At 40.6% G+C, this 14,505-nt stretch overlaps 1 protein-coding gene across 1 annotated transcript in view; it reads left to right on the top strand.

Annotated features, from left to right (window-relative positions):
• Positions 1–335: 335 nt before the first annotated feature.
• SLC22A3 (solute carrier family 22 member 3) overlaps positions 336–14,505 on the top strand; it is a 33,898-nt gene continuing 19,728 nt past the window's right edge. The window contains exons 1-3 of the mRNA XM_063124472.1: positions 336–925; positions 9,590–9,693; positions 13,927–14,081. Of these exons, the coding sequence (XP_062980542.1) occupies positions 515–925; positions 9,590–9,693; positions 13,927–14,081 (670 nt within the window). The 5' untranslated portion in view covers positions 336–514. The remainder of the gene's footprint in view (positions 926–9,589; positions 9,694–13,926; positions 14,082–14,505) is intronic.

Below are 14,505 nucleotides of genomic sequence, written 5' to 3'. Positions count from 1 at the left end.
TAGTTCCTTTTTCATAATTTCTGTCTAATACATGATTTTTTAAAAAATGACAAAATCTTTATCCCTAGTTCTGCTTTGTATCCTTCGGTTTGCTGATTGCCAGCACCTAAAGAGTTAAGTGTTTTGATTGCATAATCTTTCCTTTGGGTAGATAGGAAATATACGCCCCTTCTTTGGGGCTGTATGTTTGCCAACGTTATAGTGAAATCCTAAATTGCTGTGTGTAAGCATTGTGCCAAACTGACATTATAACTCTGTGTGTGTGTGTGTGTGTGCGCACGAGCGAGAGAGAAAGAGGGAGAGGGAATGAAACTTTGCTCTGTCCCAGCATTGCTTATGCTACTTGACTACATGCCTGTGGGTGAGGGAGACAGAGAAAAACACAGAGGGAGAACATACATGATTTAAAGGAAACACCATCTGTAGTCACAAATTTTAAGAGCTGTTAACGCTGCCATCTGGATTCATCTGACTTTGAGGCGGGGTGGGGGTGGGGGTTGAACTACTGGTTACAATGCCGTCTTTTGATGAGGTTTTAAAAGAGGCTGGGGAATTTGGAAGGTTTCAAAAGAGGGTCTTCTTCCTCCTTTGCCAGACTGGCATAACTTTTTCTTTTTTATTTGTCGGAGTTGTGTTTCTTGGACGAGATCCAGAGGAGTATTGGTGCAGGATCCCTTGTGCATCTGAATTAAGGAAGCGTTGTGCATGGACATTGGAAGACGAGTACAATCTTTCCATTCAAGCTTCAAGTCTGACGAATTCTTCCTCCCAGTGCGAAAGATATGACACAGAATGGAATAGCACTTGTTATAGCTGTACCAACCCACTGTCTCATCTTACCAACTACAGTTTGGGCAATGTGTCATTTACTTCATGCCAAGATGGCTGGTTATACAAAAACCCACATTCAACTATTGCTGGTGAGGTAAGAGAATTGAAACGCATCCAGCAAATATTTTTATTAAAAGCACAGGGCTGTAAAATGTATATCTATATCTATACATATTCAGAAATCTGGAATGCAAACTATGGCAAGTTGGCATCTGTGATTAAACTCTTTTCATTTTCCATTTTCCCCAGGGCAATAATGGGAAAATATCATAGATAATCTTAAACAGTGTCTGTGCTTAATATGTGAAGTAATCCCAGGATTGTTCCATTTCTCCTGACTCTGTTGGCATTATAGATATTGGATTGGGTACGAAAATGTGTACAAACGATTCCACTTGAAAACTGAGGTGATAAGTTACACTGAAGGACAGTGCTACCTTAGTTTGTATCACCCCTCCGAGTGAATTTAATGTAATTTCTCCATTGGGCAACAAATTTTGATGTAATTTCTCATTTGTTCATAAATTCTGGATGGAATGTAGTTCAAAGGCAGAGCAGATGGTTTTGCCTGCAGAAGGTTCCAGGTTCAGTCCCCGGCATCCCCAGTTTTAAAAAGGATCAGGTAGCTGGTGATGGAGAAATACCTTTGCCTGACTGAGGCGCTGAAGAGATGCTGTCAATCAGAATAGAGAGTACTGGGCTAGACAGACCAGTAGACTGTCCTGATATGACATGTTCCTATCTTCCTAAATCTTAGCCATGATTTCAGGTTTAGAAATCAGGTCAGTTTATTGCTGTTCATTTCAGCCATAACAAAAGGAGAATAAAAACATAACACTTGGTATACCAGCAAAGACAAGAATAACAAAACAAATGTCATAAAAGATCTATGAGAAAATATTTAAAATACAGTTAGCTGTGTTAACTGTATTTTAAACTGTATTTAGACACCATCCAAACTGCAACAGCAGCAGTGTAATGTTTTAGGGATGTCATGAAATAGTGAGGTAGCTTTTGAGTTTCACAAAACTCTTCCTCAGGCAGGAGGATAAACAAAAAAAGCAGAGGAGGAGGAGGAGCAGGAGCAGGATCCACTTCATTGGATTCAATGGGGCTTGCTTTTGAATAGACATTGACTCTTAGGACTGCACACTAAGAGCAAAAGATCTTAGGTTGCACCAGCATATGCTGTGATAAAGAAGTGAGATCTATTCTTCCATTGAAAATGCAAAAGTTATGCAAATCTGCTTTAGCATTAATCAGAAAACAAATACGAATTTAAAAAGCAGATATATTATATTATATTATATTATATAGTTCATTTCTAGCCACATCTCCCCACCCCCACACACATATCAGTAGGGACCTCACAGCGGATTACAAGCTATCTAAAAACACAATAAAATAGAATAAAAAAGCAATCCGTGTAGCTATAAAGGAAACAGTACCAGCACAAAACCAACAAAAACAGAGCATTCACTAACAGAATAGTCAGCAGAAAGTAAGGAGCTAATCATGATTATGCCATTAATGTGTTGTAATAGGTTTGCAATTTGAACACAGAATTGGCTTGCATGAATGTACCTATGGCAGTATTCTCTCCTGCTATTTCATCCATAAGGATTACATTTACAAAACCTTGCTGCCATTCCATGATAAAATCACATCACTGGCCCCGTGGTGCCAGCAACACCGTTAAGTTGTCACAGATAGATAATCCCCTTCATTGCACGGTTTGGGGCCACAGTTTACAAGATTTTCCATATAGTGTTGCTGCCACAGCAGCGAATGTGCCAATGTTCTGGTCTAGTTTACAATTCTGTAGATTGTGAATTTATACTTGTGCAGCAGTCAGTCTGCCACATTCTAAAAATGCCTTTGTTGATGCAACTGCAGCTGCTCATGGGATTGAATAAACTGTTGGAAGTAAGTCAATGAAAGTCTGGAGACCTCACTTCAAAATGAATGTGGTTAGGGCTGAAGTACCAGACTCTTACTTGCAAAAATCATGGCTGAAGAGAACAAAGGCATGGTCTCAAACAGGGGTTCCCTCTTCCCAAAGGAACCCTGGGAAATGTGCTGGCACCCTCGCCAAAATACAATTCCTGAGGGATGTCATGACAGGTAAAGTCTTATAAAAGGTATATATCTTTATACTGTACATTGGGTCAAAAGGCACTTTGTTTTCTGTCCCTGTAGTATTTGTGTTTCTTTGGAAGATGGAGGTTATTTTCTAAATAGAGATGTTATATATATATACAGCAAATAATCTTTGCTGTAATGATTCCTTAAGACCATTATCCTCCATAATAGTATATTAAATTATTATAAGTGATAACTATCAAATACTGAGAAAATTAAACATTTCTTCTTGGTTCTCCTTGAATTTCAACCTTTCATGCTGAAAACTAATTCCTCGGGTCAAATGTGTACTTTAGAGAAGTTAGTCTACTTTCAGTAATATCTTATTCACATTAATACTTGTGGATTGTAACTGCCTAGAACCACTTATGTTTAGAAAGGTCAGGTATACATTTCAAGATAAAAATGTAAACAGTTACATTTATATTATCGTCTTTTAGAAGTTGAGGTTTTTCCTTCCTGGAACTCATAACTTTGCAAACCACCCAGAGAGCTTCGGCTATGGGGCGGTATATAAATGCAATAAATAAATATAAATAAATAAATATTTATTATTTAAATAAATACAGTAGTAGTGGTTTTATAGGAATGTTGCTGGTAGGGTTAGATCATGAGAGGAGGGAAAGTTATATTTTTTTAATTCTGCTTTGTTTCTCTGTGGTTATATTATGTTAATCATTAACATTGAAATGTGACAGCAAAGAAAGATTTCTTTAAAGGAACAAGTGGGGAAGGTAGAATCTGTAGCCCCTTTCAGACATTCTAGTGGACATAACATTAAGGCTCAGAATGTGTTTTCCCTGTAGTGCTATGCAGTGCAATCCTATGCCTATTTACTCAGAAGTAAGTCTAAATGAGTGTAATGGTGCTTACTCCCTGGTAAGTGTGATTGCAGCCTAATAGTACATTTCCTCCGACCTAATAGCATGAAGAATTAGTTCAGTTGGAAAGGGTATGTGGTACAGGCCTGTTACAGGGCCTTTTAGTCTTACATAGAATCATAGAATAGTAGAGTTGGAAGGGGCCTATAAGGCCATCGAGTCCAATGCCCTGCTCCATGCGGGAAGCCACCTTAAAGCATACCTGACACATGGCTTTCCAGCTGCCACTTGAGTGCTCCTAGTGTGGGAGAGCCCACTACCTCCCTAGGTAATTGATTCCATTGTAGAGTACTACAATGGAATCAATTACCTAGGGAGGTAGTGGGCTCTAACAGTCAGGAAGTTTTTCTTGATGTCCAGCTGGAATCTGGCTTCCTGTAACTTGAGCCCATTATTCCGTGTCCTGCAATCTGGGATGATCGAGAAGAGATCCTGTGCCTCCTCTGTGTGACAACATTTCAAGTACTTGAAGAGTGCTATCATATCTCCCTTCAGTCTTCTCTTCTCAAGGCTAAACATGCCCAGTACTTTCCGTCTCTTTTCATAGGCTGTTTTCCCAGAATACAAGTGAGGGATTTAATGTTTGAAGGCTTGTCTGAAGCATGCCTTGTCCAAACACTAGACTTGAAGCTTCCCCCCTCTCACTGACAAATAACCTTTCCACATTCATGGAGATTACAGTATGGTGACAGTTTTAAACAAATGATTCCCTATGTGCATTCTGAGGTGGTACTGTTGTGTTAATGGCAATACCATGGCTATGTATCATGGTCCATCCCCCCCCGCCACTTTCGCCATTACAGAACGAATAATGAAAGCATGGAAAGCAGGTAAAACGGAGTTGGAGCTGGAGAAAACTTATTTAACTAGTCATTAAATTCAGCTACCTTCCATCTACTTAACTGTTCACTGGCCAGAGTGTAGGTTGGTGGATGATTGCTCTCTCAGAGCCGCCCAAGAGGAGAGAGGGAGGGCACATGGACTTTCTAGAGTGCTTTCTCCTAAGGCAGGACACAAACTTCTGGAACAGCTTCCAAGTTTCCAGGTCAAATGAAGTACAAAGGCTGTTTTGTTTGTGTTGTAATCCTGACAGTTAGTTCTCCATGGAGGATACATTCTAGTCCATTGCCTGTATACACTTTTGGTAGAGTGTACAACGTGGACATGTCCTTTGGAGAAAGATAATTAGTTTCCCAGAAGCAGAAATGCGCTTTGATTTATATAACAGATATAGTCCTATATGAAACATTATTGTTGTTGTTGTAGTTGTTGCTATTTCAACCAAAAAACTTTAACACAGCTATTTTAAGGGCCAAGTACCACTTTCTGCATACATGCACAGATATAGCTAAGGCCATGTAAGAATAGCCATGCCTGTGTGTTTTGTTTTTCCCATTGCAATAGGCTAAGTCCAGTGTTACAAGAGCAGACTTCCACTTGTGCAATGAGTATCCCCTCTCCTCTTCTCTGCAGACCCAGATCAGCTCCTGAGGGTCCCCCAGCCCTCTGCAACAGTTTTGTGGAGTGAGGAGCTGCAGCGGGGAGGGGAAATCTGAACCGCCAGCAGTATCTGCTCTGCTGTTGGAAGGACACAATTGGATACAACCCAATGCATACAATGGGAGACAGGTTCTCTTCCTGGTACATTAATCAGGATGAGGAAATACATTACCAAAGATTTCAGAAGCATCAACACACAGGAAGGTAAATGTAAGTGAATGCTGACATTCACTATTTATTCCCATGCATGCTAAAGTTCTGTTCCTTGTTACTGAAAATACCTGAAATCGACTCTTTTGCATATATGCTGCAGAACCAAAATATGGGCTTCAATGTACAAAGTTAATGTGCAAATATATCCTAAATATGGATCTTATTATATTAAAATGTGGCATGGGAATTATATGTGAATATAAAACATCAGATACAGCACGAGCCTAAAATAATAATGTGCAAATATAAGATCCTAAGTATGGCTCTTATTATATATAATATAAAACATCAGATACAGCACTGAGCCTAAAAAAGGAAGGGATGCTTAAATGGAAGATCACAAAAAGCCAGGGAGGAGTTGCTGGAATCCTTCAGTGGGCCAATCCTGAGATCAATTCCATTTATTATTTTCATTAGTGATCTTGATGAAGGGTATAAGGGTGTGTGATGAAGAACTGTGTTTTCAAATTATTCATGATTACTTTGAAAAGAGTGGGGGAACTCAAATCTAGGAGGAACATTGAAAGCTGCTTATACAAGTCAAATACCATTGTTCCAGTTGGCTCAGAACTGTTGACACTACCTGGCAGTGGTTCTGCAGGATTTTAGACAGGAATCTTTTCTAGTTCTACCTGGGAATGCTAGAAATTGGGTATAAGTGTCAGGATGAGGCCAGGTTGTGGATTCCGAATCAGACTTGGAGGCTAATGAAGGAGAAGACCAACCGAGACAGGAAGCAGGCGGGGAAAATCTCCAAGAGTCAAAGAGGAGTCTTCAAAGGATCTTATCAAACAGGAGGTCCAGGCTCAGAGATCATCTTCCCCCTCCTCCCCACCCCCAGGAACTCAGTCTTTGTTGTGGGGGAGCATTGGAATTGACAGATCCCAGAGGTCAAACTGGTGGAGTTGAGAGGAGGTGGGGTAAGTCCACCAGACTAGCCACACAGTAGAGATTACAGCTTAAAGACCTTCCCTGAAGGAGAGGTCTGTTAAAAACATGTCGGACATGTGGGAAACCGTCTGTTTAGCTGATAGGCAACTGCCTTGCTTTTAATTAATTAAATTAAGCTAATTAAGCATAGACTGTCTACTGAATAGAGATTTTGTGGATTGCACAGCAGACATCTTTACTGTCTCATATCTCAGTGGGAGGGCTTGGAATCATGGCAAGAAGAACGTAAGAAGCAGTTGGCCATTCTGTACACACAGTGGCCAACTACTGCCTGTGGGGAACTCCCAAGTAGGACATGAGAGCAACGGCCTGTTCCCATTTGTGTTCTCCAACAACTGGTGTATGTGGGCATACTTCAGGTAGCATATAGTCATCATATCTAGCAGCCATCAATAGCCTTCTCCTCCAGGAATGTCTAATCCCCTCTTAAAGCCACCCAAATTGTTGGCCATCACTACATCTTGTGGTCGCAAATTTGAAATTTTAACCTGTGTCAAGAAGTACTTCCTTTTATCTGAAAGGGAAAGCAGATCATTCCACCAGCCTAGTTTTATACCTCCTTCATGAAGACTTCTCCCTCAACTATCATTAGCTGCAGCCATTCTAGCAGCCTGAGTTGAGGGAGATGAAGAGGCAGCAGGGCCTTTCCACCAACCCTGTAAAATAATTATTCCCCCTCCCCTCCACCTTCTTTTTTCCTTGTATGTCATGCCTTTTTAGTTTGTAAGCCTGTGAGCAGAGACTGCTTTGTTTAATTGGTTATCTTTTAATCCGCACTGGGAGCCTTCTTGGCCAAAGAGCAGAATAAAAATACTTCAGATCATCAACTAGTGTCCTAAATCTCCCATCATTCAGCTTCATGGGATGATCCTTGGTTCTAGTATGAGACAGGAAGAATATCAACACCATGTATAATTGTGTGCACCTCTATCATGTCTCCCCTCACTCATAATTTTTCTTAGCTAAACAGTCCCAGATGTTGTAACCTTTCTACACGGGAGATGCTCCATCTCCTTGATCATTTTGGTTACCCTTTTCTGCCTGTCGCCACCCACCCTCAATTCTACAATATTCTTCTTTACGTGCAGTGATCAGAACTGTGCACAGTATTCTAAGCATGGTTGCACCATAGATTTGTTTAAGGCAATATGATATTGGCAGTTTTATTTCTGATTCTTTTCCTAATTCTGCCGAACATGGAATTTGCAAGGGATCTTTGGCATATAAAGCATTTACTCTAGGACACTCTTAAGTTTTCTGTAGGACATTCAAGGTCTCTGGCTCCTAAAACTCTGGTATTGATCAGATTATTTTATCAGAATCCTGGAGCCAAATTTGGTTTAAAAAACCATATTAACCTTGGGCAGTGTAATCCTACAGTCTTCTCAAAAGGCATCTGAGGAACCACAGGATGGTGCAGACTTCCCGCTCCCCTAACCCCCGCAAGGCCATAGACACAGCTACAACCTTATGGGGAGGAATCAGAGTGTGGATTTGTCTACCCCTCATGCCTCACTCCATGTCGCCACCACAGAGAACACCACAGCAGCTTCTCTTTTGAGGACACAGCAGGTTAGGGAGGGTGAAATGGGGGCATTCTGATGGGCAAGGAGGGGAAGGAGGAGGAGAGGCTGGATCCACTCAATCCATCAGTCTCTCCATCACTGCCCCAACCATTGCCTGGTGAGTCAACTAGACAGACCGAGAGGCTCACCTAGCTGGAAAAAAAATTTAATGGCAGAATGGGAGGCAGTAAAAGGCTCTCTCCTCCTCCTGCCCTGCCTTGTTCTTGCTGGCAGGGCTTTGGATAGACAGAGAGCTCTGTGCTGTTATCTCTGCTGTATTATTAAAACAATATGGGGTGTTTTTATAATACAGAAGACAAGCCATCAATTGAAATTAGTTCAGAGACTAGCTAAGCCTGATAATTTCTGTGCTACATGCTGTTTTAAAGAAAATATTGTTTCTGGTAAGAAGAACCTTACCATTTTCCATTGAGACCCTCTAGGGACAAACTGCTGAGAGATAAACCAGAAGGATGCATAACAGCATTCTTTTTTCTTTTTTTTTTATCAGCTGCAGAAGGCATCACTACACTTGTCCAGCAACTATCAAAAATAGTTTTATTAATTATTTAATTTGCACATTTATTCATGGTGGGGACATACAGATACTGGTAATAGTAATGGTCATATTTGTCATTTTGTTGTTGTATATTGCATGGGGTATTTTGGTGCTATTTCCATTGGGTTGGATCCAGATTTACATTAGATCAATTGTACTGGCAGAAATGGACTTCTCCACCCCGTATTTCCCATGGCAGCTCCTCCAGCCCTCTGAAAATGCTATGCAGAGAGCCAGGAGACTCTGTTGTATGGTGTGGGATGTGGTGTGTTTGGGAGGAGGGGATTACCCCAAAATTGGGAGGAGAGACCTTTAGTGAGTGGACCCCTTTCTCTTGCGGAAGGTCTCTTTGATTCATGGAAGGCAGATCCTTGATCCAATATTATTTAATACAAATTGTAAGCTTCTGTGATTGGTTCATTAATTGATACAAAGTGCCAAATACAGTATTTCATTTTGAAATTTATGTTTTCTCTATTTTAATTTGAGCCCTCATTTATATACCTACAATTGTGATAATTTTCAAACTGAGGGGTTATTTTGATTGGCACATTATTCTGATGCATGTATTGTTTCCCCTCTAAATTGGGAAATTTTGATTTCATTATTGAATTAGTTTGCTCACAGGGCAAGTATTTTGGCTTTGACCAATAAGGCGTCAAGTAGCAAAATAATGCAAGATTAATGGCTGTATCAGCAGCAGTTTGCAAAACCAACAAAGCAATTAATGCATTTAAGCCCACTAGCCCACTATGACTACCCAACATGGTTTAAAAAGTTTAGTGGATGGGAACTGATGTGTATGTGTAAGGATAAAAAATATTTCACAAACAGTATTTACACAGTTAAAATGGCCTCTTGGCATTTGCTCAAAACCAGAATCTTTTGTTGAATCAAAGCACCTTCTCTACAGAAGCATTTTATATATTTTTTCCTTCTTCCCACAGTTTGACCTTGTGTGTGAGAACAGATGGCTAATAGATTTGACACAGGCTCTTCTCAATCTGGGCTTTCTAATAGGAGGGTTCATTCTAGGCTATGCTGCAGACAGGTAAAGTTTGCTTTTTAACATCAACCTATAGACCACATTATCTTCTGTTGCAAAAAATAATACTTCACACATGATACTTATGCAAGTGAAAGGGGGGAGTACACCTTTGTACACCATTATCTGTAAAGTTCATGCCCATCTTGCATTTGTGGATAAAAGGAAATATCATTATTGAGCACCACATTTACAGAATATGTTTTCTGCCTCTACTTTCCTCCAAACAAGAGAAAGGTGGCCACACTTTCCCTCACAGGCCAAAACCGTTAATGTTGCTGAGTTTAAATTCTCTTACCTCAAACTTGTGCCTGGACTTAGTTCTCTACTATTATATTATATTCAAACATGTAATGTAAGAGAACCCAACATTTAAAAAAGGAAAAGAAAAAGAGACTTTGTGGAGGAAATTTAGAGTGTGTGTGATCATTTCATTGATCGAAGCACTTTCCCCCCTGCTCAGCTCTGATTCCAGAAGTTGAGCTGGAATGAAGAGAGGTGCTTGAGCAAAAGACAATGAAGGATTTAGCTCTCTTCACCCCCCTACTCATTTTAAAGCAAAATAAAAATAAAAATAAAAATAGATCCCCCATTTGATATGTGAATTAGGGTGACCATATGTAAAGGAGGACAGGGCTCCTGTATCTTTAACAGTTGCATAGAAAAGGAAATTTCAGCAGGTGTCATTTGTATGCATGTCGCACCTGGTGAAATTTCCTCTTCACCACAACAGTTAAAGCTGCAGGAGCTATACTGCAGCTATACTGTGACCAGATTTAAAAGAGGGCAGGGCACCTGCAGTTTTAACTGTTGTGATGAAGAGAAAATTTCACCAGGTTCTCCATATATACAAATGACACCTGCTGAACTTCCCTTTTCAATACAACTTTTAAAGATACAGGAGCCCTGTCCTCCTTTTCATATGGTCACCCTATGTGAATGGAGCAAACATGTGCATAAATATATGTAATCACCCTACTGGGTGTTACTCATGTAAACTCTTTTATGCATGTGCATGGTGTTTGATTGTCCCACATCATCCTGGCTTTTACCATCATTGGCTGCAGCCATTGCCCCTCTTCATTTCTTTCTGCTCTAGCAGAATTTCAATTTTCACCTGAGAGCCTTCAGGGGAACCACGTCCCTCCAGAGCAAGCTAGCTAATTGTAGGAGATGGAAGGAAAAAATGGGACAGAAGCTACAGTCAAATGCCACATTCAGACGTAACAACAGATCTCCTTGGGCTATTAACAGAGGAGATAACTGTAAGCAGAGAAGAAGTGGCTATGGCTGCTCCACTCCTGACTTCCCAGTGTTGATGGGGAAGGTCTGTGAAGGATGCTATAACTGCATTTGGCTGAACTTGGTTACAGAGCCCCATTCAATCGGAAACCCTGATAAGCCAGGGTTCCTGATTTTGTGGAGCAGTGTAAGCATGTTCAGCCAGATGTGTTAATGCTGACCTTTCAGTGGAGCTGGAGCGGTGTGGGAGCTGGAGCACATCCCCCACTGGCTCCATCTTTGCTTACAGTTTACTCCTCTTCAGTGAACACCTGAAGAGGGCCCAAGGTTTACAAGAATGTGCCATAGCAAGTCTTGGGCTCGGACAGTCCTCCCTCTCCTTTACCCCTTTTTCTTCTTGTAGAGGGAAGGACAATTGAAGCCTCCATTTGTGGTTTGTAACAAAATGCAGTTTCCCATTTCATGTGAATATGGGAAACTGTGGTTTGTGCAAAATCCTAGTTTATTAACAATCCAGATTCTGAATGCAGCCAGATGCTGCATAAATCTGGGATTGGGTGTAGTGGTAGTTCACTAAATACAGCCATGCTCAGAAGGTAAGAATACTAAAAGTGCTATCAAGCAGTGTTTCCTGTTTTACCCCATCTGTGTTCTGGAAACTACTGCAGTTACAAAGGAAACTGTGTGCATGTTGCAATCTCTAAGCCAAACTATATGCTGCTTTGAAGATGAAGCTAGCAATGATATCTCTCTCTTGTTCTAAAGTAAGTGCAGTGTCCCAATCCTGACTGTGACTCTAGCATGAAGAGTAGAGGGGCTCATCTATACCAAGCAGGATATTCCACTATGAAAGTGGTATGAAAGCAGTATATAGAAGGCAGGAACCACACTATTGCTTTGTAACGGTGTTGAAGTGCACTGCAGGATCTACACTACTGTTCTATAGTGGTACTGAAGTGCACTGACAACTCTTGGGGCCCATGACACATCTACACCAAGCAGGATATCACACTAGGAAAGTAGTATGAAAGCGGTATATGGTATGGGTCGTGGGCCCCAACAGTTGTCAGTGCACTTCAATACCGCTATAAAGCAGTAGTGTGGCTCCTGCCTTTTATGTTCCGCTTTCATACCACTTTTATAGTGGGATATCCTGCTTGGTGTAATTGAGCCTGAGGAGTGTTAATTCTCTTCTCACTCCCTGCTATGGTCCTGATCCAGATTGCGCCCCTCCTGCTGTACTTATCTTTGCCAAAAAGCAATCCACAGTGGTGAGCAAAAGATTAGAGTCCCCCTACCCACCATGCTATGGTCCTGAACCAGATTGGGGTCTCTGTGCTTTAGAGTAGAAGAAAGAAGGAAGGAAAGACTAGCTATATCTTCAAAGTAATGTGTACCTTGGCCCTAAGAACTGTTTAATTGTTACAACTATCTGGAAGCTCCAGGTCAATCCCTTGCTTGTTTATTTAGAAACAAATCCCACTAAATTCAATGAAACTAAGTTAAACAAAGTGGGTTCAGGGGTGCAGCCTTAAACAACAACAACAATAATTTATTTATTTATTACCCGCCTCTCCCTCTGGATCAAGGCAGGGAACAACATGGAATACAAAATATTATAAAATACATAAAACGGATTAAAACATATAAAAATTAATACATTATTAAAATAACAGCCAGCCAGACATCTTAAAATTTGACTGGGTAGACCTTCCGGAAGAGATCAGTCTTTATTGCTTTTTTATATTCAGAAAGACTATTGAATTGGCGGATCTCTCCCGTCAGGCCATTCCACAGTCTGGGAGCGGCAGTAGAGAAAGTCCTCTGGGTAACAGTTGTTAATCTAATTTTTGCTGGCTGAAGTAAATTCTTCCCAGAGGACCTGAGTGTGCGGGGAGGATTGTACGGGAGAAGGCAAGCCCGCAGGTAACCTGGACCCAAACCATGTAGGGCTTTAAAGGTAATAACCAACACTTTATACTTCACCTGGAAACTAATTGGCAGCCAGGGTAATGATTTTAAAGCTGGTGTAATATGGTCACCCCTGGATGTACCGGTGACCAACTTCGGCCCACCTGATTCACCATGCCCTTGAGATGATTAGCGTTTCTACACAAGGCATTTATTGCACACTCATGTTTCCTTACTTATAGTTGTTTATAGACTCTTTAGACAACGTCATGATCCTCCAATTTTGCTTCTGTTTTTTTAGAGCACTTTCCCATTTTTATTTTTATTTTAAGAATGGGGAAAATGAGGTATTATTTCTCAAAGCCTGTTTCTCCTTGAACTATTCCACTATTGCACATTTCCACCTAGAGGTTTTGTAGTGGAAAAAGCAGGAAAGGAAAAGGTGTTTGTATAGAGCTTGGATCGCAATTCTGTAACGAAACGAAAAGTGGATACAGTGATTAACAGACTTGTGTAGAAAAGCTTGGTGATGAAATGAGAAAATAGTGTGCGAAGAACTGAATCAAAGTACTGCAAAACTGCGGTAAAGCTGCTTGAACTCAGGAATGCTGACTTTTTTTCATTTTTATTTGCAAATAACAGCAATAACAAGCAAAAAGGGGGAAACGACAAAAGAGAGGAAAAGAAGAAGTAAAAACATATAAAACATATCCATATACAATAACCATTTACATCAGGAATGTTGACATGAAGCAGTGTGCTAATGCAACTAAACACCAGGCAATACTTCAGAAATAGTTTCAGTTTTATAATTTGACACAAAAAAAATGTTTTGTATCTCCCAGTATTCCCCAGCCAGCCTGGGAAATTCTGGGAGTAGTAAGACTTTTTTCTGTCTAAACATGCATAGGATTGCACCTTTCTTCCTTCCTTTCTTTCTGGAATATATTTCTATTATATATTATATATCAACTACCTAGTAGCTGGAGTGCTCAGTGTCTCCTGTCTGAGTGCAGAAGGCAAATTTCACCAGACACTTATTTTAAAAAATCTTTCTTACCCTGCTCCTTTTGCTTTGTTTGACAGATACGGCAGAACCCGCATTTATCTCTTCTCTACTTTTGGGGCAGGACTATGTGGCCTCATAGTGGCTCTTTCACAAAACATTGTAGTATTTTCGATATTTCGCTTTCTACAAGGTGTATTTGGAAAAGGAACCTGGATGACAAGCTTTGTTATTGGTAAGCCATGGGCTATTTTCGGTTCTTCCTCTTAATGCTGTGATGAAAAGCAAAAGCAAGATGGAATAGGGCCTTGCTGAATTAGGTTATAATTCAGAATTGTACCATGTGGGGTCAGTGGACTGCACTGTAAATACCGCTTACAAGACTGCAAAAAGGGGAGGGGTGGCCATGCAGGTCCCAGTCCATTTGAGGACAAGCTATTATATTTCTATTCTGGGCGTACTGGTGCTATTGGGGACTTTCTGCTAAATCAAATCGTAGCTTCAAAGGAGTTGTTTTTGTCAGAACCGCTGCAGGGAAGACTTCCAGGATTTGTAAAACCACATGTTCCCATTTCATATGAACCAGGAAACTATAGTTTAATCTTTGACTAACAGTCAGGATTTGATCCTGTTTGTTATCCCGTTTTGTAATCAGAAAT

Source organism: Elgaria multicarinata, chromosome 4 (genome assembly GCF_023053635.1).
Source record: "Elgaria multicarinata webbii isolate HBS135686 ecotype San Diego chromosome 4, rElgMul1.1.pri, whole genome shotgun sequence".
Lineage (NCBI taxonomy): Eukaryota > Metazoa > Chordata > Lepidosauria > Squamata > Anguidae > Elgaria > Elgaria multicarinata.
Note: the sequence above shows the minus strand (reverse complement) of the source record. Positions and strands in the feature narration are given on the sequence as shown.